At 48.5% G+C, this 26,674-nt stretch overlaps 1 protein-coding gene across 5 annotated transcripts in view; it reads left to right on the forward strand.

The window, feature by feature from the left end:
• The window catches only part of LOC137616692 (E3 ubiquitin-protein ligase synoviolin B-like), a 113,376-nt gene extending 87,124 nt beyond the window's left edge, over positions 1–26,252 (forward strand). Inside the window, exons 10-12 of one of the 5 annotated variants that reach the window (XM_068346685.1) lie at positions 13,516–13,628; positions 16,375–16,631; positions 24,921–26,252. In XM_068346685.1, coding sequence (XP_068202786.1) covers positions 13,516–13,628; positions 16,375–16,631; positions 24,921–25,098 — 548 coding nt within the window. In that variant the 3' untranslated portion in view covers positions 25,099–26,252. Of the gene's footprint in view, positions 1–13,479; positions 13,629–16,374; positions 16,632–24,920 lie in introns of all 5 variants that reach the window. The other 4 variants (XM_068346687.1, XM_068346683.1, XM_068346684.1 and 1 more) reach the window with 4 other exon arrangements.
• The last annotated feature ends 422 nt before the right edge of the window (positions 26,253–26,674 follow it).

Genomic DNA, 26,674 nt, shown 5'->3' on the forward strand with positions numbered 1-26,674 from the left:
GTCTATTAGCATGCCTAGATAAACCAGTCGCTGGGACGGCTGCAGAGAGGACTTCTCGAGGTTTACCACGATCCCCAGATCCTGGCAAAGATCTAGAAGCCTGTCTCGGTGTCGAAGAAGGGTCGACTCCGAGTCTGCTAGGATCAGCCAATCGTCTAGGTAACGAAGGAGACGAATGCCGTTCCTGTGCGCCCAAGTCGAAATCAGGGTGAACACTCTGGTGAACACCTGAGGAGCTGTGGAGAGACCGAAACACAGCACCTTGAACTGGTAGATCTTGTTGTCTAGGCAGAATCTCAGGTACTTCCTGGAAGACGGATGGATTGGGATCTGGAAGTACGCATCCTTTAGATCCAGTGTACACATGAAGTCTTGTGGTCTCACCGCAAGTCTGACTGTGTCTGCTGTCTCCATGCTGAACCGGGTTTGTTTGACAAACCTGTTCAGAGCCGAGAGATCGATGACGGGTCTCCAGTCTCCAGTAGCCTTCTTTACAAGAAAGAGTCGACTGAAGAAGCCTGGAGAGCCGTCCACGACCTCCTGGAGAGCACCCTTCTCGAACATGGTCTTGACTTCGGCCTGAAGGGCCAGCCCCTTTGCCGATCCCATGGCATAGGAGCTCAACGACACTGGATTCGCTGTCAGGGGAGGTTGAGATGACGTGAACGGGACGCGATAACCTTGGCCGATCACCGAGATCGTCCAAGCATCGGCCCCGAGATGTTGCCACCTGCGGACGCAACGCTGAAGGCATCCCCCCACAGGTGGACACGCAGGGGGACTGCCACCCCTAGGGCTTGCGGCCGCGGCCGCCACCCCTAGAAGTCTTGCCTCCCCTGGAGGACTTAACACCCCTCTTGACCTTGGCTGGAAAGGGCTGGGGCTTAGACACCACTTTCTTAGCTGCCGGTGCCTGTTTTGGAGCCTTACGAGGCTGTTGCTGCTGTTGTGGCGGGGCTGGAGGCTTATAGGGCCGAGTTGTAAGGGCCCTGTGGAGGAGGGAGTCCGTGCTGGATTTCCTCCACCTCTCAGCCGTTCGCTCCAAGTCTTGAGGCTCAAACAGGCTCTCCCCCAGGAGGGAGGCATGTCGGAGCCTACACACATCTACGGCGGGGACCTTCGGATGGAATCTCTCGGACACAGCATCGCGACGCTTCAACACCGAGTTGGCCCACAGGGTGGTAACCTGGTGCGCCAAGAACTCGATGGAGCGGGTGCCCGAGAGCAAGAAGGTCTCTAGGGCCTTCCTATTGGTCTCCTTGGACAAGTCCTCAGATCGCAATAGGATGCCCAGAGATCCTAACCAGAAGTCCAGCCACGAAGTGGCCTGCATGGCACACTTAGCGACCTTCTCGTGGTTAAGGATCTCTGCCGCCGAGAACGACACCTGCCGGGCAGAGAGTTTCTCCAAGGGAACTCCCTTCGCCAGCTCCTCCACAGAGTGATGGAGCGGAAGAGCGAGGTTGTGCTCACCCAGGATCTCGAAATACCTCCTCTGCTGAAGGCGAGGAGGAGGGATGAGTTTGTTCCCGGCAGTGGAACGACTGGAGGAGGCAAGAAGTGCGAGCTGAGCATTGGCCCTAGCTCTGGCACTCTTCAGCCCCCGAGACCAGGGCAGAGCTGCACTGGTCTTAGGGGCCTTCCGAACGTCGAACACTTCATCCAGAATTGTGTCTTTGCCTTCACGGGGGGGGATGACTGGATCCGTAAGACTGTTAAGTTGCCTTATCAGGCTTAGGACCTGCCAGAAGGCATGTTCGGACTCTTGCTGTTCTCCTCCCTGTGGGCTGGCAGCTAAGTCTCCTGCCCCAGGAATCTCTTCCTGGGGTGATACGTGGACATTCCCCTGGGTAGTCATGGGTTCCTGTCGAATCCTTGCAGAGGATTTAGGGATGGTCTTGGAATCCTTGGGCTCCCTCCTAGGAGGGATACAGGATCCCAACAACGAGGTTCGAGGGGCCCCTTCCTCACGAGACAATTCTCCTGCCTGAAGCGAAGTCTCCCCCCCTGGTGCCGGGGGGAAGACTACCGGTCCACTGGACTCACCTGAGGACGGAAAGGCCTCGTCCACGGGAGAAGGAGAGAGTACTCGTGCAGGAGAGGGGACCCTCGAGACCGACCTCTTGGGAACCAACTTCGCCCTGGGGGAAGTCACCACGAAGTCCACTCCTCTCTTTCTCTTCAGCGAAGGAGAGACAGCCGCTGGTTTGTTACCCTGGCCGGCGAGTGCTGGTTTCATAACCCTCACTAACGCCCGTGCCAGCGGACCAAACCAAGTCTGCTGCTCAAAGGACACAGAGTCCGAAATCCTCGCTAAGGTGAAAGGGATCGGGCGATCCTTTGGAGTGGACACGACGGTACCTGCCTGAAAAGAAGGTGGGGAAGAATGCTGTAATGACCTGTCCTCGTCCTGCAATACCAACCTGTGCTTGGATGGAGGTGATCCCGAGTGCCGTCTAGGAGCACGCGTCCCTGCTGCTACCACCGGCTGTGGAATTCGCCGCGAACTATGGTCGCGCGAGGGTGAACGGTCGCGCAAAGGCGAATGGTTGCGCGGGCGTACAGGCGAGCGGTCGCGCGGGCGCGCAGGCGAGCGGTCGCGCGGGCGCGCAGGCGAGCGGTCGCGCGGGCGCGCAGGCGAGCGATCGCGCGGGCGCGCAGGCGAGCGATCACGCGGGCGCGCAGGCGAGTGGGCGTGAGGGTGGGCAGGTAAAGGAACATGTGTCCGAGGCGACGAACGCAAGCGATGGCGCGACGGCGAGGGATCGTGCTGCCGCGTAGGTGAAGAAGATCGCTGGCGATAATGATCACGTGATGGTAAGCGATGGCGAGCGGCATGTGAAGGTGAATGATTGCGCGCAAGAGGGCGGTCGTTCAGGGTATTGCGATGAGGAGCAGCATGCGTAAGCGGGCGATCGTTCAGGGTTGTGCGATGGCGAGCAGCATGCGTAGGTGAATGATCGCGTGAAAGGGTGCGATGGTGATCAGCATCCGCAGGAAGGCGATCGTTCAGGGTTGTGCGATGAGGAGCAGCATGCGTAAGCGGGCGATCGTGCAGGGTTGTGCGATGGCGAGCAGCATGCGCAGGTGAATGATCGCGTGAAAGGGTGCGATGGTGATCAGCATCCGCAGGAGGGCGATCGTTCAGGGTATTGCGATGAGGAGCAGCATGCGAAAGCGGGCGATCGTGCAGGGTTGTGCGATGGCGAGCAGCATGCGTAAGCGGGCGATCGTGCAGGGTTGTGCGATGGTGATCAGCATCCGCAGGAGGGCGATCGTTCAGGGTATTGCGATGAGGAGCAGCATGCGTAAGCGGGCGATCATGCAGGTTCGTGCGATGGCGGGCAGCATGTGAAGGTGATCGCTGGCGAACTGGTGATCGCTGGCGAGCTGGTGATCGCTGGCGAGCTGGTGATCGCTGGCGAGCTGGTGATCGCTGGCGAGCAGAAGGTCGACGCGTGTCCTGTGAGAGGATAGGTTCACGAGCAGGAACGGGAAGATCGCTGGCGCGTTGGCGAACATGTGTTTCTGACACACGATGGTGAGCAGGGAGTTCAGCAGGAACTAAAGGGTGGTCAGAGACCGCAGGGCGATGGTCCTCAAATGAGCGCTGACGCTCGGAAGAGAGCTGACGCTCGGAAGAGAGCTGACGAGCAGGAGAGCGCTGGCGAGGGGGGCGAACCTCAGGAGAGAGCCGACGAGCAGGTGAGCGTCGGCGAGCAGGAGAGTCTTGGCGAGCAGGAGATCGTCGACGAGCAGGAGATCGCTGGCGAGCAGGAGAGCGCTTGTGCGCTGGCCCTGCTCGCGTAAGGGAAGAATCCCTTAGCCCCGAAGGGACCGTTGCCCGTCGGGTGACGAGTTCTCCAGAAGGCGAAGATCCGGCAGGAGATGGAGAGCGGTCCGCAGAGAGGTTCAAGGAGGGCGGAGTAGTCGGTTGAGGCTGACGAGGAGAGTCCCCCCCGGAGGACGAAGACCCAAAAAGGCGCCTCTTAGTCCCCCTGTAAGGGGAAGGGAGGCCCTTGTGGCGTAGAGGGCGGTGAGCCTTACGGCGGAGGCGGCCTCGGGGGAGATCGTCGGGACCATCGGTCCTCCGAAGGGGAGTCTCCTTCAAAACACTTCCCTCAGAAGGAAGCTGGGCAGCAGTCGAGACCGAAGGACTCACTTCCCCCTTCGAAGGATGCACGGAAGGAGGAGGAGAGCCTAGAGCACCATCACCAGCAACAGCACCTGCGTCGGAAGGCCCAGCCACGTCGGAGGCCTCTGTCACCACGACGTCGACAATAGACAGAGGGTCTACCTCCGCTACCACCGGCGACTGTTTAACAGCGGCCCCCAACGAGACAAGGTCAATAAGAGCGACCCTGGAGGGCAAGCCCTTAAGCCCCAGGGACGACCAAATCTGCAACAGATCATCACTGGATAAAGTATTATTATCAATAACCTCCCCCGGAGGAGGAGGGGGAACCGCCTCGCTATGGGAGGCGACGCCCTCTCCCCCCACCGAAGGTAGGGAAACAGAACAAGGGCCTGCGCTCCCACTCGGACGACTCTCCTTAGGAGGCGGACGAGGGGGAGCTTCGGAGGAGGTTTGGGCGGCGGAAGAAGAGTCCCGAGAACCTTCCTCCTTCAAGGCTAACCCCGGAGGAGAACGGTCTCTCTTGGACTTCTTCTTACGCCGACGGCCAAACCTCTCCCACTGGGAGGCAGACCACTCCCTACACTCACGGCACATGTTATCCTGGTCGCACCGTCGGCCCCGACATTGAGGGCAGAGGGTGTGAGGATCCGTACTCACGTCCGACATGAAAGTCCCACAAGGACGGCCGGCAACTCCTGGGCATGTCCGCATATTAAATAAAAGAAAATAACTGAAGGTCAACTTCCAACCAATCACACAAGCTGTAAAGAAAAAGAAGAAAATTAAAGGCTGTCAGCGAAGGCGATGAACAGACACGTCTGATCACCGCCGAGCCAAAAGTGAAGTGGAGCAAGTCACCGGTGTGTGGAGGGGGGAGGGGTAGCAAGCTACCCTTCCCCACCCCCCGCTAACTAGCGGGGGGGTAATTAACCCTCGTTAAAAACTATTGGCTCGTCATTTCAGCTGCGCTAAAAGTAAAACCCTTTGTAAATAGCGTGGTTTGTATTTCGGTTACGGAACAAATTGCAAAGTCTCCCTTACATACTGTAGCTGTTACTTTCAGTCTGGTAAAATTAAAACTACCAATTTAAATAAAGTTTAACATATTAATTTTTAGGAAGATTTTCTTTTATGTCACAGGACCAGTTGTTTAAGACTGAGAAACCAACTAAATGGAACTATTGTAGTATTCAGTAATACAGTTTGTGAAAACCTAGTTATTAATATTTTCAGTTCATTGTAATTTAAGTTTATTTTTCTGTTAAAGTTTGTTTGTTCCGTAACCGAAATACAAACCACGCTATTTACAAAGGGTTATTACTTTTAGCGTAGCTGAAATGGCGAGCCATTAGAATTTAACGAGGGTGTATTACCCCCGCGCTAGTTAGCGGGGGGGGTAGGGGAGTGGTAGCTAGCTACCCCTCCTCCCCCTCACACACAGGTGAATACTCACTTTAACTTTTGGCTCGGACTGTGACAGACGTCTCTGTCTTGGTCCTCGCTTGGCAGCCATTGTCTGTTTTGTCTTTACTTAATCGCTTACTTTTCTTTTACTCAATATATATGTAAACATGTTTTCATGTTTGTATATATATTTGAGTATAGAAATAAGTAAGTTTCCTTTTCAGATGTGTGTGTGTAGTGTACGATATCTACGTGGAGGCCTCGGCAGTTAGGCCACCACGGCGTATTTTATGGGTGGCAATCGAGTTTGACTTAGGTCTTTCTCTCTCTCTCTCTCTCGAGGTCATTCACCCTTTTACTACGTGTTACTACGCCCTTGTAGCCTAGCTTCCTTTCCGTGTGGGGGGTTGCTACGCCGTACGTTTGTATCAATTAGTTATGAATCTAATTGTAGTTGTATTTTGTTTTTTTTCAGCTTGTAGAACGATTCCTTTCGGGGTTTTCGTTCTTTCTTTAGTGTTCATTCATTTTTAAATTACATAATTACATATTTACATAATTATAATTGTTATAATTCTGTTTTGGTTACAGCTCTCCTTCCGCGAGTGTAAGTGGTTGTGAGGGCTTGTGCCTGTTGTGTAATTCTTGTTCCTTTCCCTCGTGATTCCTCTTCGGAGCCTTCCCGGGGGAATGAATGTGTACTAATATTATTTGTTTTACAGTTACCGATCTAGTTCGTTTCTGTTATATAGCAACGGTGTGAGCTGTCTGGTTGAGTCCTGGGGATTCGGCTGTTGCTGCCTCCCCCCTTGTATTTTCGTCAGGGGCGTGTCTCCTTCTACTGGTAGTACTCCCGTGTCGACGGACAACTCTCCAGTTCATTTTAGAACAGTCAGGAGGCTTGCCTCCTTGGGCGGATAACTTTCCTTCCGAGGGAAGTTTTTCCTGTCCAGGCTTGAGTTTTTCCCCTTTTGGGGGGTTCTTCTCTTGCCTTTTTTTCGTGCGACTATGCTCTTGGTGCTGAGCGGTCGCACCTGCAGTTTCGCTCAAGGGGCTGGGCAACTGCAGGAGCTCCTCTTCGGAGGATTGCTCCTTTTAGGTCACTGGCTGACCAGTCTCTTCCACGAAGTGTTTCTCTTTTGTTCGCGAGAGAGTACGCTCATAGAGACTCCTCTTCGGAGGTTTCTTCTGTTGCTGTTGCTGTTGGCCTCCCTCGCCGTAAGGCCCACCGTCCGCCTCGTCGTAAGGGCCTCTCATCTCCCTATAAGGGTGCTTGAGGCGCCCTTTTGGATCTCCGTTTGCAGCCTACAACTCCTTTTTCTCGATCTTCCGCCTTGGTGCAGATGGACAGCAGTCTGATCTCGTCTTCCAACGGGCAACGGTCTTCCCGACGGACAACGGTCTGCCCGACGGACAGCGGTCTTCCGACGAACATCAATCTCCCGGCGGACAACGATCCCTTCGGGGCAAAGGGTTGCCCCCACGGGGGTTCTTCCCTTGCGTGTCAGGGTTTCCCTGCGCGCCCTTCTGCTCATCAGCGCTCTCCTGTTCGTCAGCGCTTTCAAGATGATCTTCCCTGTGGTTCCTGTTACGTGCCCTGTGCGCCCACGTTCGCCCTCACGATCTAGAACTTCGGTCCAGGTCGGGGTCAAGGACTCTTCTTCTTTGCGCAGCCTTCCACGCGTAGCCTTCTGCTCGTCAGCGATCATCAGCTCGCCAGCGATCTCCTTATCGCCCACGTGTGTTACAGCTGGCACGCCAACGTTCTCCAACACTTCTGAAGGAACATGGTTCGCCAGCTACTAGCTCACCTGCGCATGCTGATCGCCATCGCGCGACCCTCAACTGCGGATGCTGATCGCCATCGCGCGACCCTCAACTGCGGATGCTGATCGCCATCGCGCGACCCTCAACTGCGGATGCTGATCGCCATCGCGCGACCCTCAACTGCGGATGCTGATCGCCATCGCGCGACCCTCAACTGCGGATGCTGATCGCCATCGCGCGACCCTCAACTGCGGATGCTGATCGCCATCGCGCGACCCTCAACTGCGGATGCTGATCGCCATCGCGCAACCCTCAACTGCGGATGCTGATCGCCCGCTTACGCATGCTGCTCCTCATCGCACAATCCTGCACGATCGCCCGCTTACGCATGCTGCTGCTCATCGCACAACCCTGAACGATCGCCCTCCTGCGGATGCTGATCACCATCGCACCCTTTCATGCGATCATTCACCTGCGCATGCTGCTCGCCATCGCACAACCCTGCACGATCGCCCGCTTACGCATGCTGCTCCTCATCGCACAACCCTGAACGATCGCCCTCCTGCGGATGCTGATCACCATCGCACCTTTTCACGCGATCATTCACCTGCGCATGCTGCTCGCCATCGCACAACCCTGCACGATTGCCCGCTTACGCATGCTGCTCCTCATCGCACAACCCTGAACGCTCGCCCTCTTGCGGATGCTGATCACCATCGCACCCTATCACGCGATCATTCACCTACACATGCTGCTCGCCATCGCTTACCATCACGCGGTCATTATCACCAGCGATCTTCTTCACCTACGCGGCAGCATGATCCCTCGCCGTCACGCCATCGCTTGCGTTCGTCGCCTCGGACACGTGTTCATTTACCTGCCCACCCTCACGCCCACTCGCCTGCGCGCCCGCGCGATCGCTCGCCTGCGCGACCGCGCGCCCGCGCGACCGCTCGCCTGCGCGACCGCTTGCCTGCGTGCCCGCTCGCGTGTGCGCCCGCGCGACCGCTCGCGTGTGCGCCCGCGCGACCGCTCGCCTGTGCGCCCGCGCGACCGCTCGCCTGTGCGCCCGCGCGACCGTTCGCCTTTGCGCCCGCGCGACCGCTCGCCTGTGCGCCCGCGCGACCGTTCGCCTTTGCGCGACCGTTCGCCCTCGCGCGACCGTAGTTCGCGGCGAATTCCACAGCCGGTGGTAGCAGCAGGGACGCGTGCTCCTAGACGGCACTCGGGATCACCTCCATCCAAGCACAGGTTGGTAGTGCAGGACGAAGACAGTCAGTACAGCATTCTTCCCCACCTTCTTTTCAGGCAGGTACCGTCGGGTCCACTCCAAAGGATCGCCCGATCCCTTTCACCTTAGCGAGGATTTCGGACTCTGTGTCCTTGGAGCAGCAGACATGGTTTGGTCCGCTGGCACGGGCGTTAATGAGGGTTATGAAACCAGCACTCGCCGGCCAGGGTAACAAACCAGCGGCTGTCTCTCCTACACTGAAGAGAAAGAGAGGAGTGGACTTCGTGGTGACTTCCCCCAGGGCGAAGTTGGTTCCCAAGAGGTCGGTCTCGAGGGTCCCCTCTCCTGCACGAGTACTCTCTCCTTCTCCCGCCCTGGAAGGATTTTTGGCGGGGGGGCTTTCCGTTCAAGATTTCTCCATCGGACAAGGGGTGACTGCTTACCTCTTCCTCTGGGAGCTTACCAGGTTCTTTCCCTCCTCGGTTACGGCCCGAGGTTTGGTTCAAAGAAGCTACAGGTAGATCAAGGGTACTTTCCTCCTCTCGAGCTCAGACACCTTGGCCTTTCGTCGTTAAGTATCTACTTGCGGACAAGCTCGATGTTGTACCATCTGGACGCGCTGACTGAAGGCTTCCTTCGGGTGTCTCATCTGTGGAGGTCGAGGAACTCAGACACCCTTCCATCCTTGAGAAGAGTTTTGTCTGTGCCCAAGGACAGAGACTTAGACAGCTGCTGTGCGGAGTAAATCGACTTCCGGTTTCACTCCTCCAAGGCGCTTTCTTCCCGACTCTGCAGGGCTCCAGCGCCCTTTTCTTTCAACCACGTCGGCCTAAGTTATCGGCTACGACAACTGGGACAAGGTGTCCAATTGCAGTTTCCTCCTGTCAGGAACAGATGGCACGGGAGACTCCCCTGGGGGGGGCATAGTCCTAAAAGGAGTTCACGAACTCTAGGATTGCAGGTTTTTTCGCTGGGAGGATGCTTAAGGTTACTCATCCGAATGACAGCTTCCCGATGCCCATTCCCGCACAATCTCTGTGAGTAGCCAAGGATATCGCGCCTGCCGTCTCTGTCAGCGAATTCAGTGTCTCTGAACCTCTATGCCATAGCGTCAGCAGAGTTGCCCGGTTGGGCAGAATGATCCATACCTTAGGCGAAGGTCTTCCTTAGGATCATCGACGGCTTCACCCCCGGCCCCCTCAGTCGATCCTTTCTTGTAAGGAAGGATCTGAGAGGGGATGTCCATAGTCGACCTCTCAGCCCTGATCAAGTTTGTCGAACAAACTTCGGCCAGCGTAGACAGCAGAATCGATCAGACTGGTAACGAGGCGACAGGACTCCTTTAACCCTGGATCGGAAGGACGGGTACTTTCAGTTTCCATTCCATCCATCTTCCAGGGTGCTCGTCGAATTCAGCCTAGACTGCAAGTATTCCTGCTTATGATGCAGTGTGGCTATCCCGCCGTGGCATAGCAGGTTTGTTTCCCCAGAGAACTCTCCCTGCCTTCCTCTTGGCCGCTCAGGTGCAGGCTTCCGCCTCCTCTGCTGTTTGGAGGGCTGGTCAACTCCGGTAGGCTCGGGTTTCGACCTTCTTCAGCGCCGGGACAAGCTTCCGGATGCTTACCATGAGTGTGGGCTCATGGTATTTTGCTTGGAGCCTTCTCTTCCTCTGCCTCAACATCTGGAGTATCTGGCCATGATATTGAGTCAACCGCCTTACCACATTGGAAACCCCGCTTCTCGTCCGTCCAGCGAGGTTAAGCAACGTCGGTACTTGGATGGGTGACCACCTGGGGACGCCAGATTCTGTTACCGCATCCTCCGAGCCTTCCTTTCGGTTGACTGTGGCAAGACTGAGGACAGTCGCAGTACCTGTTCTCAGTCAAGCAGAGCTTTCAGCCCTACCTTGGAACGTTTCCTAGTTCTTCTTTCCTCATTGACCCGTCTATAGTCCGAACGGTCGCCTCAGGATAAGTTCCATGTGGGGCGATCCAAGTTCCGGTGGCTTCAGGCAATGTTTAACCGGACTCCCTGGCCCTATGGGACCAGCGGAACTATTAAACCTGCAATGGGTGTTGACCTATGGAGCCTCTTGATGGTAGTGGATATTCTCGTCCTTTCCCCACATTCTTGATGCAGTTCTCGGACTCGTCAAAGGAAAGGGGGGGGGGGGGGGGCATGTTCCGGTCCAGGCCTATGGTCAAGACCTGAAGGATACCTCTCCATCATTCAGGCAGGCTTAAGGGCCTTAGTCTGGCCCCTCTTCAGATCCTACAGCTCCTGCCAAGTCGCCCCGTTGCGCGTCGACTTCATTCTAACCAGCAGGGGACGCATTTTCACACCTTCACATCTTGCAGTAGAGATACCGGGATGATTGAGATTCTCTCAATTCCACCATCGGCTCTCTCATTCCAGGCAGGGGAATGTTTCTCTCAGACTATCCGAGCAGAGCCTCATAGAGAGAGTGTACCTAGGGGTCTTTGACCTTGGGTAACCAGCAAGTGCTGGTCTGGGGGACCTGATCGCGACACCTTGGAACCTCAAGCTTCCACTTGTCTTCCCCCCAGTCTCAGACCCCGAGACTCTGGCAAGATGCATTCCGGTGATGGTGGGACAACTTCGACGCCTGCGTCTTCCCTCCTTTTTGTCTGCGGACAATGGGTCTCAACAAAACCAGGTTGTCTGTCAACCTTTCAATGGGAGAGCTCCACTGGGACTATGCGCAGAACGGTTTCTGGACCCTCTGCTTCCCCTGACGGAACTCCCGGGAGAGCTTCTCCCACGGCGCAGACTACTCAAGCAACCACACTGCGACATCTCTCCCAAACCGGGGCGTCGCTTCGGCTTCATGCCTGGAGACACTACGCTTCCTCCTCTAGAAGAGACAACCCGCTACAGTCGCGGTACGGAGGTCGCGTCATCTGGGATAGTCATCCACAGGGGTCTCCCAGGCAAAGTGAAGAGTCTAAGGTGGTGGGTGCCGTGGGAGATATACCTCTTCCCGTGAGGCCTCTTCTCCAGCAATAACGGTCTTATTGCCTTTCGGCGGGAGGAAACTCCTTTCCGCTCTCGGCAATGAAGCCTGTCGCTCAGCCTTTCCCTGACCTTCAGGCTTAAAGGAATAACTTTTTCTGCCCGCTGGATCTATCCTCGCTCATGCGAAGCTACGATCGTCCCTGCCCTAGTCGGAGGAAGACCTCCAACTTGGAGCATGGCTCGGACTTTTAGTCCTTTAAGAGATCTTCTCAAGACCCTTTTACGACAGGCCTCGGATTGTATTCCGCCTTGGGTCTTCTGCTCACTCTGGCCACGGCCAGTGTGTAAGCAATCTTCTTGGTCTCTTACTACTCCCCCCTTTCTAAGGAAGAGGGGAAGGCAACATTCAGGCTCGCTCCTGAGTTGTTGGCTAGACTCAGAATCTGAGGGTCCCGACCCTTCGGTCCGATTCATTCAAGATTTCGAGTCTCCATTCTGTGTGTGATGTCCCAAGACCTTCTCTTTCTTGCCAGTAAGGAATCGAGAGGTTAGCGCTGGGAACAGCTGCAGTTTGGCCTCAGTTGCAGCCGATTTGGGAACACAAGGAGGACATGGGGGGAGAGTCACCAGTATACCTCTTCAGCCCGGACTCAAGGACATTCATCTCGACCTGTCTTCAGACCCTCCCCCGTCACGTCGCCCTACAGCACGATGTTGGATACATCGCAACGTCCCTCGCCTTCGAGTAATACTACTCTGTGACGCAGGTGCTACAAGCTGGCGTCTGGAAGCGTCTGATGACCTTCGCAGCCCGCTTCCTGCAGGGCGTGACCCACAGGAGTCTCGATACGTTTTCTATCGCTCTGTGGTGGCTACACAACAGCTGGTCTAACCTCAGGCTCCTTTTTGGACAGGTAGCAGAAGGTTGAGGGCATTGTTATCAGGTTTTAGTCTGCATGAACGAAAGAAGTATGTCTGGCCCTTACTTCTTTCTTCATCATCCCCTCTACGGGGAAGCAGCATCCTGGTCTCTGCATAGCTGACCTCGAACCTCTGCAGGTAAACCATGCTTCCTTGTGTTCCGAGTATTGAGTCAATACTGTCGCGTCCCCCATACCCTGACGAGGTGGTATTGGGAACGTCCTAACCCAGAGTTCCTTCTGGAACTCCAGGTCAACTGCCTAAGACGGGTCACACTTCTTCCTTCACACACAAGCTTACGTAGGCCACATGGTTCCTTGCCGAGCAAGGAACTTGTGAGGTGCAGGGACTCCTTTTCTCGAGTGCGACTCACTCAGATTCTGAGTCCCCGGGTAAAGCCAAAGCCAGTATGGCTGGGGACTTTCCACCCTTCCTAAGGGATAAGTCACCCTTTGTAAATAGCGTGGTTTGTATTTCGGTTACGGAACAAATGACAAATTCGAAGATAATTTGTATTTTTCCTAACCATACAAACCTTAGCTATTTACACATATTTGCCCGCCAGCCCTGTCCCCCAAGACAAGTCCTACCTTTAAGTGAAAGTGAGTATTCACCTGTGTGTGAGGGGGAGGAGGGGTAGCTAGCTACCACTCCCCTACCCCCCCCCGCTAACTAGCGCGGGGGTAATACACCCTCGTTAAATTCTAATGGCTCGCCATTTCAGCTACGCTAAAAGTAATAACCCTTTGTAAATAGCTAAGGTTTGTATGGTTAGGAAAAATACAAATTATCTTCGAATTTGTCATATTGCACTTCTTATTTCCTCCTTTTATTGTTTAAATTGATTATTGAGATGTTCCTTATCTTTTACCTGGAATATTTTATAAATTATATTTGTATTTTACGCAAGTGTGTCCAGTTGACTCCTATTTCCTTCTTCCCCTCTCCTGTAATTCTCCTTGCATGACTTGAGCTCTTGCTTTGTTTTTATAATAACCAATTATAATATAAGTTTTCTATTAAAGGATTTTCCTTTTGATAGATATACCACCACCACCTCCTCCATTAAATTTCTCAGCCATGACAGATGAAGAAGTGCGACAGATGGAAGGAACGGAGAGACAGCATGTAGAAGCCAGAATTCAGGTCCTGAGGAACATCCAGACTTTACTTGATGCTGCTGTTGTTCAGGTATTTATTAAATGTATGGTACATACTGTACTGGCTTTTTTATATTTTTTGGGGGGGGTATTTGTAATATAGGTTTGCATACCTTAAAAATTTAACAAATAACCTATTGTTGCTAAGATTTCTTTTTTATTTTTAAACATTTAATAGAAGAAATGGTTTTTCATAGCAAAGATAGTTTAAGATATGAGAATAACTTTAATCTTCAATTGCTAGCATAAAATTTTTTCATATTAACTAGTATTCAAGGGTCTTTTGATATCTGAAAAAAATTACTTAAATTAGTAGTATCCTCTCTTCATATCAAAGGTACAGTGGATATATTTTGGACCTTTTTATGAAGATTTTTCTTTCCTATAAGCCTGTATTCTAGATGAGAACTACAATGCTTGTTTTATTTTATTTTGCGTTATCATAAAAAAAAAGTTTTGAAACTTATCCAGTTGATTATTTTGCAGTAATGATTTCCGATCTTCCCTTGAGTTGACTGGATAGCTGTGTTTTTTTTCTCTGACCATGGAATATTTTACCACTAATTAAGAACTTTGTAAAAATTTAGTTGGTGGGCTGTGGATTCGTGAAATTTTTTTAATAACCATTTCTGTACATTCCTCAAAATCCTATCGGTATGATGATAGTTAAAAAATCCATCAGAAATGACAAAAAAACATGATACAAACAGGGCTGAGATTCCATGCACTTTTATAAACTCCTTCATCAGCATTTGTACCTTAAATCAAAATTTCTACTGAAAGATATTGGTTCACCAGTAGGAACCTTTGTGGGTTATATTAAAAAAAAAACTTCTTGAAGTTCCCTGCAAAGGATCATCAGTTGTCTCCTTTCTCCTTAGTGACGTTGGAGGTTCGACAAATTTCAGTTACCTATCCTAATCTCTCCAGGGCACCTTTCATCTACCTGTTCATTCCTCACCTCTGCCTGCCACCCATTCATCAACTGTACTTGTTTCTGATAATTTTAAGCATTAAGTATTCCTTATTTTCTTCAATAACAGAAGTCCCCAACAACTATAATATTAAACAGGAAATGATCGGCAGGAGGGCTTTGACCATGCAGTCACCACATGTTAGTGTTTCACCTGCTAGCATAGTCATGCCTGCTCTCCTTCCAGTAATTACTAAAGTTGCAGTACCCATGCAAAAGTCAAGGTCCAGTTTCCTTCTTTTGCTGACCTGTTCTAGTCTTTATACAGTATTGTGGTTCACCCTTGGCCATGAATGGGGTTTATGAATGAATATGGTGCTTCTGTGAAATCATTTGTCACAAAGTTGGCCCCAATTGCTTGCCAAGATACATTTGTGGCAGCCACTAGCACAGTGATTGCTATAATAATGACTAATGACAGATCAACTAAGGAACAGTTTCTTCCATATTACAGTCTAAAAGTGATGTGCTTTTGTCTACCACTCCTTAGAGCACAGCAAGAGTAGAGAAGTCATACTTCCTGTTTATTCCCTGGTCCTGTAAAAGGAAGCCAGGGAATTAGGACTTTCTCGACCCAAGATTACTACTGTTCTGAAGACATTCCTTGCTTAAAATATGTCCTCATTCTCCTGTGGTTCTTGTAATGGTGCTAAGAGAGCCAGTTTTCATTCAACAAAGGATAATATTCAGTTGGGCAGATATTTGGAAGACCAGGGTCTGGAGGATATCTCGCAGAGAAAGAATTACATTTTTGAGATTGTAGACTAGGTCAGAATTTTGTATCCTGTGCAGCTAGAATGAAAAAATAATTGATGATGGAGGCTAACGATGGTAATTTAGCCATCCGTGTTGTTCAATATGGAAGGATAAGAGAAACAGCTAATGGCTACAAGAACAGTGATATCAACCTTAATTGGCCCTAGCTTGAATTCCAAAGTAGGCTAGTTTTTTTTCAGGCAGTTAACTTATACCGTTAGAGGCCATCAACCTTTTGTGTGGTATCAAATCACTGCTGGTGGAGTAAAGTTGTAGAAGATTTTCTTGTAGGATAATAAGGTGAGGTATGGAAAGGATTGAATGAGTTTCATAGTTGCTTGATCATGGTATCAAAGCTGACAGATTGACATCTGAAGTTGACGATAGTTGCTGTGACTGTCCATCTTATCATTGCTGGCATCAGACTTTCAAGGTATCTGGATAGCTGGCTGGATTTGGGAAACTTGCAGTAGATTTATGGCATAATGTAGGTCTTTTATCAGTTGTGTGTCAAAGATTTGAAACCCTAGCTTGACAGGGTGAAGTTAGATATCTAAACATTAGTAGCTTTGCTTTGACTAACAGAGGGAAGAATCACGATATTAATCTCCTTGATCCTCAGTAATTTCAGTGAAGTATGGGTAAGAAAGCCAAGTAGTGGTAGTCCATGATCGGTCATCTTATGTCTTTTGAAGAACTTTTTATGCTCGTAAGAGGGGTCCATTTCAACTGCAATTGTTATAGTTGCAGCCTTGGATCAAGTATTGCATGAATGTCAGTGGTGGTGAAATTTTCACCTTTGTGGAAGTTCTCTTGCCTCCTCCATCATTGGAGATAATGATGCTGTTATTTCTAACCACAGATAGAGCTCCAACTATCTGGACCAGCAGAAAGTTTGCCACTTGGAAACTCTAGGTGGAGCATGTGTATATTTTCTTTTTTCCCCTCTATTGTAGATGAAAATTTTTTATTTTGAAACCAAGAATTGGGGCTAATTATGGTTAATGCATTTGTGTGAAGAACCTAGTGTTGTATTATCAAAACTTAGTTTTTCATATTGCAGATGAATCAGTATGCCTCAGTTGTAGCATCGCTTGACACTGGTAACCAGAATGTTACTAGGAACTCTAATAATCCCACATCAACTGTCGAGCAACCTCATGAATCGTCACCAGATAATACAAAAGTCTTCCATGAAAGAAATGAAAACAATGCCAAAGAAGGCCAGGATGACATTCCAGGACCAACCCCAGTCGAGGTAAACCAGGACTCTAAATCAACGGCAGGCGTCGTATCAGATGTAAGGTATGAATATGTTTCTTGATTATTATTTTTTTATAGTACAGTACATGAATTTGGTTTTTCAGAGATGGGGGGAAGTGTGTATAATAGATATGTAATTTTTACTCAGGAGGACTTATTTAATTTAGTTCAAGTAATAATATGATGCCTTTATTTAGTTATGATTTGGCTTCTCAAGTTCTAATATGATGCCTTTATTTAGTTATGATTTGGCTTCTCAGGGCCATTGATAAAAAAATTTAGTTGTGGGGGGGGGGAACGATCCAACTATGACCCAGTATGAATCCTTTTGCTAGTTAGAATGTTTCGTGATTCCCATGATTAAAAATTAAATAATTTCATTCCTAAAATAAGGTAGCTATTACAAGGTAATAAGGTAGCTATTACAAGAAATAAATACCTGGCAATGTTACTGTAGTTGAAGTAAGTGAGTGAAGAACATGCACAGAAGAACAATTTCACAATAAAATATAGGGGTTTGATGAAGGAAAAACCTTTTTATTCCTATGCGTATACAAACTTCTAAATCATTAAAATGAGTTTACTCCTATGTTGATTTTCTATGACCGGACAAAAAGAAATCAGGATTCAATGAGTACCTATAATAGGTTACTTGGCAACTCCACTGCTGTCAAGCAAGCTCCAGTCTTCTCCAGGTCGTCATGTCGTTAGGAGGTTGGCTCTTTTACTTAACAATCATGACTATTATTATTATTATTATTATTATTATTATTATTATTATTAATAGCTAAGCTACAACCCTAGTTGGAAAAGCAGAATGCTATAAGCCCAGGGGCTCCAACAGGAAAATTAGCCCAGTAAGGAAAGGAAACGAAGAAGAATAAAATATTTTAAGAATATTAAAATAAATATCTCCTATATAAATTATAAAAACTTGAACAAATCATGAGGAAGAGAAATTAGATAGAATAGTGTGCCCGAGTTTACCCTCAAGCAAGAGAACTCTAACCCAAGATAGTGGAAGACCGTGGTACTGAGGCTATGGCACTACCCAAGACTAGGGAACAATGGTTTGATTTTGGAGTGTCCTTCTCCTAGAAGAGCTGCTTACCATAGCTAAAGAGTCTTCTACCCTTACCAAGAGGAAAGTAGCCACTGAACAATTAGAGTGCAGTAGTTAACCCCTTTGGTGAATAAGAATTGTTTGGTAATCTCAGTGTTGTCAGGTGTATGAGGACAGAGGAGAATCTGTAAAGTATATGCCAGACTATTCGGTGTATGTGTAGGCAAAGGGAAAGTGAACCGTAACCAGAGAGAAGGATCCAATGTAGTACTGTCTGGCCAGTCAAAGGACCCCATAACACTAGCGGTAGTATCTCAACGGATGGCTGGTGCCCTAGCCAACCTACTACCTTTTTAGTGCTCTTGTGCTTTTTGTAGTTTTCACTTGTGCCTGATGTCTAGTGTTGCTAGTGTCATGTGGACTTACTCTGACCGTGATGGTCACCCTTGTGACACCTCCATAACTCGGTTGAAGTTGATCTGCACCCTTTCTGCCCTGTATTTAGAGGCAAACAATGTTCGGTAGAACCTCGGTGTGATTATTGTAGGGAGTAGCTTTCCTCCCATATCATTCTCGTTGCAAGAAACAAGCCTAAGGGATCATTCTCCTTTATCATTGTAATCTGCTGATAGTAAGAAATGTAATTCTCCACTCTTCTCCTCTGATTCCAGAACCTTCAGGGACTTCGGTTACTGAGGACCACAGTCATGAATTACCTTTAATTATTGATGATAATTTTGTGAATGTGTCATTGCCCCACGGGCCGAGTGATTACGTCACTCCCAGAGACTGATCCCTTGGCTACAGCCGCTACACTTTTTGTGCTTGATCCAGTCCCAGTGTCCCTGGTGCCGAATTACTCTGATTTGCAGAGATGATATATCCTTCGCCTCACACTAGTGTGCTGATTGTTGAGTGCTTTACGGTGGCGTTTCTGCAGGATGACTTTTCACTTACTGAGGCATCACCTGTAAAAGCATCAAAAGTTTCCCCTCGTTCTCATGTGCAAACAACACACTCACGAGATGAGACTGCCATTTCCCCATGTACTGAGGCAGCCATGTTAGAACATCTACAGTATATCTTTCCCCTACTTGTTCTTAAGAGTCCGGCTTGCCTTGTACATCTAGGTGTCCTCTGCATTTGTTCTTCTAAGAATTCTCACTTTGGTAGTGTCCACAACCATGGCTTTACTTTGAACTTTCCATGTAACTAATTAAGTTTCAGATAAATCTTCTTTTCAGGTTCAGGATAGGAAAAGGACCACAGAGCCATTACCCCCTTTTCCTTGACTGGTACCCCCATCCACTCCCAATGGGATAGAATTCCACCTGGTAAACTTCATGGACATAGTCCTCATATGAGGCACCCTAAGTGGCCTTTCTCGGAGAGATCATACTAGTCTCGCAGGTCGGGCCTTTCTCCCAGACTGTTAGAGGTAGAGATCCTTACCTGAGGAGTGTTTATGATTCCTCCCATTCCTCCCAAACTTTCTGCACCCTCTCCTCTCACCATTCAAGCAATGTTGCTAGAGAGAGTAAGAACGTTCGAGGAAGAATAAAATCTGACGTATCTCCTAAAGTGTAACTGCCTGTTATCCCTAAGCAAGGAAGAATAAAATCTTCTGACACATCTTCTAAAGTGTTACCACCTGTTATCCCTAAACAAAAACCAAATTAATAGGAACATTCCCTGATTACTATTGACAACTCTTCGGACCCTTTTGCGCACAAGGGCCCCAGCTCTGCTGATGTGGCCCCACATCTGGGTCAGAAGCATCACACTTCCTGAAAATTATGGGTCTCGTCCACCACTTAGAAGGCCTCTCATGCAGGTATTTAATAGATTGTATCATTGACACAATCTTTCCACAATTGCAGAGTGCGAAATACTGTTTAGATATAATGTGGCACTCTGAAACCAGACCCGGGATAGGCTAGACATGTTTAATACACAACTCTAAAATCAAGCAGATCCTTAAATTAAAATTACTACCTCTTTATATCGACTCGAGTGCTCATCAGAGCCCATTTGCCAACCTGGTACTCGTCCTGCCAAGCGACAAGTTGGCTAACCTCCCCTCTCCCTTCCGAGAACACGTGCAATGAGGTGGTTATGAGACGGCTTGAGTATCTTTATAGATTTGGAACCAAGGGATTAAGTTTCTCCTTCGCCAGACGGGGACAGTGCATCCTCAAGAGATGTGATGTAGTCTTAGCCAGATGCACTACGCAATTGTCTCCCAGGGACGTGCTCTTAGGAACTCTAACCTCGTTGAACTCTCCACTCTGTTCCCAACTCCAGATATAGCTTTTGCCACTGAGAAGGCTAATCAGTCTTTGCTAATGAGGAGAGCTCTGGCCCCACAGATGTTGATCCCCACGTCTCAACAACCTCAAAGGAACTCTCCTTTTAATCAGGCTGCCCAATGTAGATGCTTACTTACTCTTATAGAATCCCAGCTGCCTAGGAGGCAAGACCCTCAGCCCACCTTTCACCAAAGAGGACATCACTCTGGACAGGGGTTGCGGCCGTAGAGGCTCCTGCTAGGGAGGGCATATCCCCAACTTACCACCAGTAGGGGAATGCCTACAAAGCCATTGCCACAGATGGCAATTCTTCTGAGCCAATCCCTGGACCTTGGAAGTTTTGCATTCAGGGTATTGAGAGTCCCATTTGTGGACTCCCCACAACCACTAACTCGGACTGACAGTCCAACCATTCTTTAGGAGAGTATATGCAAAGGACCTTTTCGTGCAAGAGGAATTGTCTAAGATTTTGGACAAAGAGGCCCATAGAGTGAGTCGTAAATGACTTCCCAGGCTTCCTTAGCAATCTCTTTTTAGTAGAGAAGCCGACAGGGGCTGGAGAGCCGTCGTAGACTTGTACGATTTGGATCTGTTTGTATTAACAGACAGGTTTAAAAAATGGATACCTCAGCCACCGTTCTTCAGACCATCAGGAAGAGAGACTTTCTTCTGAACATAGACCTGAAAGACTTGTACTTTCAGGTCCCCATCCATCCAGAATTGAGGAAGTACCTGAAGTTCCCCTTCAGAGAGTTCTATCACCTAAAGTGCTGTGCGTCGGCTTCTCAACAGCACCTCGGGTCTTTACCAGGATCTTTGCTCTTGTCTCAGCCTGGGCTTATAGTTATCTAGGTTATAAAACTGCTGTATATACAGCTGAATAACTAGATGAATCCCACCTCTAGCCTAACACCTCTAATTATTGTTATTATTATTACTTGCTAAGCTACAACCCTAGTTGGAAAAGCATGCTGCTACAAGCCCAGGGGCCCCAATAGGGAAAATAGTGGTGAGGAAAGGAAATGAGGAAAAATAAAATATATTAAGAACAGTAACATTAAAATAAATATTTCCTATATAAACTATAAAAACTTCAACAAAACATAGAGAAATTAGACAGAATAGTGTACCCTCAAGCATGATAATAAACAGGTTACCTATAAAAAACACACTATGAGGGATTCAACTAACATTAAGCCCGTGAACTAATTGCTGTTACAAATAAATGTAATAATATTCACTAAGTGATATGCTAGACAACCACCAATGTCAGCCTAACTGTAGTTATAGATTCCACAAAGTTAGCCTTCTTACGTATTTCATTACTAACTGTAATTTTAACTCATTGAGAAAAAAAATCCCTGGCTGAGACAGTTAAGGCATAAACTGAATCTATTTATGAATTAGGAAGTGTTGAGCTAACACTTGGAACGGAAAAATTAACAGAACCAACCGTGAATAGAAAGCCATGCGTGAAAGCTAACAAGACTGATCAAGTCGGTGATCAGTACAATTACTCAACTGCTGGTGGTTTAACTTGAATCATGCTTTACTGTATATTCATTCAGTTGCTAAAAACAAGAATAAATCTGATTTCCAGTACATGACTTAATGCTTGTCGTCTGAAGTCTCTAAATTATGAAAGTAGATGTTCTATCTATGGCCGACGAATAGCGAATGGTGACTGAGAGGATAGTTCCTTTCTATGATGCTGCTCATGACATCCCTTATAGCAGATGAATTTCAGCTACAGAGGTGCTGCGGCGAGTTCAAGCAAGCCTGAACTCTTGGGTCTACCTTATTCACACTTAGAGTGCGGTCCGTGTTTTGTAGTCACTTACATTAGCTTCATGCCAAATCACCTTATTCCTTGGTAGTAACTCAAGACATATTTTAGAAATAACTTTCTAACCCCGTTTAAACACATCAGTCATATAAATACCCTTCTCTTTCAAGTATAATTGTTTGACTATAAATCTCATTTGTTCCAACACGGAGTACTTACCTCGAACTACTTTCTTAGGAGTATCTGAGATCTCCTCCCAACCGACCAGAATTTTGTGTAGTTTCCCCTATCTCCGTTTTCTATAGTGGGTACCTCTGGCGGAGGAATACGCGCCATGAGGCGACCCGGGGTCAGAAAGTGTCCTCGCCCAGGTCTCGACCTCCAGTAAGTTTCTGGTCGCAACGTGATTAACATCTCGCCGCGCTCTCTTCACCCAGTGCGACCCTTTGTCTTCACGCGGTACCCACGCGATTCCCTCGTGTTCATTCCTCAACCTTATCCACCTCTTTCCTCTGTGTCCCTGTGTCGATTGGTGCTTAGTGTTTCGTTATGGAGCATCCCCGCCGTTGCCCCGGGCCTATGGCCGGTAAATCTTTTGGTGCCTTTCCTCAAAGCCGGAGGTCGACCCCCACACCTTGTGTTTCTCATGTAGGGGCAGTGTCTGTTCCCCTACAGCCACGTGTCTGGAGTGCGAATCTTGGAACGAGATCCAGTGGGTGCGCTACGGCATGAAGAAGAAGGCTACCAAGAGATCACCGAAGAAGTCTAGCATTTCCTCGCCTCTAGCGTCGCCTGATGCCTCTTCAGAGAGGGGTTCCCTACCGCCTTCCCCTACCCAGAGGAGGGGACAAGGTAAGTCCGTTGCGGGGAAGCGGCCCATTGCCCTTCCCCAGGAGTCTGAGATGCCTGTTGGTGGGGATATTGTGTCGGTTCAGGCAAGTGGGGGCCTGAGGGAGGGGCGGGAGTGTGTTCGGGAGACAAGGTCCTGGTGCCCGCAGGGCCCGTCTCTTCCGACGATCCGATGTGGGGGAAGCCTGCTACGGCCTCTTCCCCCACATCTTGGGTGCGTATTTCAGGTACTTCAGCGACCGGGGGAGACGCCGAGAAGGAAGGAGAATCACTGAGTTCGGATCCCGTCGCCTGGGCTCCTCCGAGGACGCCCTTCAGGTCGTCCATGAGACTGGAGGAGGAGTTCGACACCTGGTTCGCCCACAAGAAGGTTCCTCGGTCTCCCCCGGCGCCGTCGTCAATGCTCCTGCCCGTCTTTCTACAGCCTTCTTCGCCAGCGGACCGGCACGAAGATCCTGCAACAACTCGTGACGCCTCGGATGACTCAGCGGGCTCTCCTTCCTCCCAGTCGTCGTTCTCCTCGGAGGATGAAGGCTCGAGGGACTCGAGGAGGAGACGGGAGAGGTCCCACTCACGATCACGCCACGCCAGGAGATGTTCCAGGACCTCCAGGAAAAAGCACAAGAGGAGCCGTTCGTCGAAAGGTGAATGGGTGCAAGTCACGATCCCCTGGAGTCATCTCCTCAAAACTACCGCTGCCCCGAGCACCTCTGGCTGGCTCCCTAGAGCCCCTTCGTCACCCTCGCGGCATGGCTCCTCCAGCAGACCCAATCATCGTCGGAGGTCGTCGCACCAGGTCTCGGTAGACAAGTTTAAGTCCGCGAAGGCTCCGGCTCCATCCGCCCAGCGGAAAGAGTCGCTCCTTCGGCCTGGCAGCTTTGTCCCGGCCACCGGTCCCTTGACGACCTGCCCTGACCGCCAAAGCCAGCCAGCTGGTACGGAGAAGCCCGCAGCTCCGCGATGCTCCGCGGGAGGGAGTAGACCCGTGACGGCTACTCCCGTCTCAGCGGGTCGCCCTGCCAATGGCTCGGCTCAAGAAGAAGATGCCTCCTCCCGCATCGACGAGGCTTCCCATGTGGAGGATCGGATAGCGGAAGACCTCGTCTAAGGGGGAGAATGCTCCACGGATGACGTCTCCACCTACAGAAAGGTCTTGGCCCTCATCAGGCGTCACCATAGGCTGGATGAGCCTAAGCCCTCAGCAGAACAAGCCTGGCTCTCCGGCCTTAGCAGACTGGTATACAACCCAGTACAACAGAAGCCTTCCCTGGCCCTTCCCCTGGCGAGGGACGTGAAGCTGGGTATGGACCACATAGATAGGTTCATAGCCAGCCAAAAGGACGCCCCCAGGAGCCAGGGAGCCTCCAAACACCTCCGGGGACTTGAAACGCAAAAACACTTTTATGTCCCAGAGGGGCGTTGCGGAGGTCCCCGTATGGTCGAGCCAGCGATCGCCATCCTGAACCAAGGAGCGGCTGAAGATAAGGCATCCTCCGCTACGGTGTGTTTCTCACCAGGGGAAACCTCCATGATGGAGGATATGGCCCTAGACCTGGTTTATGTGTCTTCGTGGTTGGACTGGTGGGCCTGCACGTTAGTGGGATTCCAGTCATCTCATAACCTCTCCGTCCCCGAGAATCAGTCCATCCTGCCCCGAGTGCCTTACAGGACTTTTGGAACCTTATCTATCATAAACTTACTGGAGGTCGAGACCTGGGCGAGCACGCTCTCTGACCCCGGGTCGCCTCATGGCGCGTATTCCTCTGCCAGAGGTACCCACTATAGAAAACGGAGATAGGGGAAACTACACAAAATTCTGGTCGGTTGGGAGGAGATCCCAGATACTTCTAAGAAAGTAGTTCGAGGTAAGTACTGTTAGGAAAAATACAAATTACTTGAAATTTGTGATTTATCTTTCACTCCAATATTCTGCAACAATCCTGTAATATTTAGTGGCCAAAAAGTTAATTTAGGCCGACTGGTTAAATAAGAGTTAACCTTTAAAAGCCTTACTGTCCAATTTCTTACAATACAGCATTAATATTACGGTAAAAGATATGAAAGAAGGAAATGTATATGTTAAAAATTTACAAAGGAACTCATAATATTCAACTATACTTTTATTACAAAGAAAATTACTACCCTACTGTATAGTTCATTACTTTTGCCTGAACCAACTAAGTGACTCATCTTATGAAGATTGGTAGTTCATCTGTTAGCTAGAGAAATTTAGTTATATTAGTTATATCCGTATAAAGTAGTTAAGGCATTCAATGTCTGATAAATAGGTACGGTACTATATATAGCTTTTTGTGTTGTTTCAGAGGTGATGTGACGTCTACATCATCATCTGGCAATGAGGCAGCAGCCATTGATGATGTATCATCATCATGGACAAGTGCAACAACTGCTGCAGATACCACTACTCCAGATAATGCTGATCCAGATGATCCTCAAGAAATTAGGAGGCGAAGACTTGAACATTTTAATCAGTCGTCTTAGAAACGTAGTTGTTACTTATCCTATTGTTGTTTTCAGATTATTTTTGAATGAATGGTCTACTTGGTAGTTGGCTCTGGGATTTTGAGAATACTCAGATGCTAAACTGAACATTTTTAAAGCAGACTTTGCTCATATTGCACGTGTATGAGGTATTGGGATTAGTTTCAAGTTAGCATAATTTTTTTTTTTGTGAATATACACATAGACTGAATGCAATATATTTTTCATACTTAAGGAGTAAGTTGGCCTATCCTGCTAGAAAAGCTTTAGTGCTAAGTTTGCCTGTTGTTGTAATACACACATTCTGAAACTATGAGGGAAGGTAGTAAGTGTTAATACATGTACTGTACAGTACATGTAGGAAAGAGGATTTAAACTATATTATAAGCACTAATCATGTTACGATGCAATCAAAATTCTATGATGTATTCTTTTCAAGTGTTGTATTTATCTATTGATGAAAAGCTGTTCTCCAAACATTGCTAACAGGTCAACTTTTGTCCAACAATCTTTCAGATGTATTAGAAAAAAAAAATACATTATTTATTTATCCATAAAGAGTACAACATGAATATTATTTGTTGACCAGTTTTGCTAATAAAAATTCATTTAATTATTGTCATGACATTGAGATTTTGAGATTTGATGAGAATATCCTCCATTTCTTCTGCTCATAAGAAACTTTTAAGACTGTTTGAACAATTGTGTGATGAATGCCAAACTCTAAGTTACATGAAAACTTGACTCTTTGATGCTAAAAGCAGCAATCTTGTTCAAAAGTATCTAAGTAGTATTGGTTATCTTTGGATATATCATGTATTGATCAAGGAAGATTTTTTTTTCTACCATAAGGATTTTGACAGATTTTGACAGTAAAGCACTTGTTTTATGTAAAACTAGGCAAATATATAAAATGGAAAGGGGCATTGGGATGGGTTTGTTCCGTTGAAAGAAACCTTCATATTTTTTTTTTCAATTATTCAATGAAGTCAGTTATGACCGGTAAATTGTATGCTGTTTTCATCTGCCACATTTAGGCAAACTTTCAAAGAAATACAGATATTCGTATTTGTATTTTTGTTATGAACAGATGTAATTGCAGTATATGATATACTGTAAACTATAAAAGTTGATTGTATAATTCTGTGAATTTATTATTGGTTTCATTAGTCCCAAACTATTCTTTCATATTGTATAAAATGTTTTTTCCCAATATAAAGAAATTTAATGCTATAAAACAGAAGGAATATTGCAAGCTTATCTACTATCCTACCCACTGTTATCCCTATATTATGGGATTGGTTGTCTCCATTCAAAGGCATCCTCTTCCACAAAACCTTTTCTGTACATATCATCCTTCACCTTATCTTGCCATCAAATTACCTGCCTCCTTTTTCTTCTCAACCCCCTAACAGGTTCCTCCCAAGCCCTCCCCACTAAGCTGATACTGTATAAGACAGCAAAGGAGTTATATTTATCAAGATCAGGTGTAGCAAAGAACTCACACACTGCATTTTTATCTACACTAATACTTTTAATATAAGGTTTTAGAAAGTAATATGGTACATTATTTGTG

This window comes from Palaemon carinicauda, chromosome 22, assembly GCF_036898095.1.
Source record: "Palaemon carinicauda isolate YSFRI2023 chromosome 22, ASM3689809v2, whole genome shotgun sequence".
NCBI lineage: Eukaryota > Metazoa > Arthropoda > Malacostraca > Decapoda > Palaemonidae > Palaemon > Palaemon carinicauda.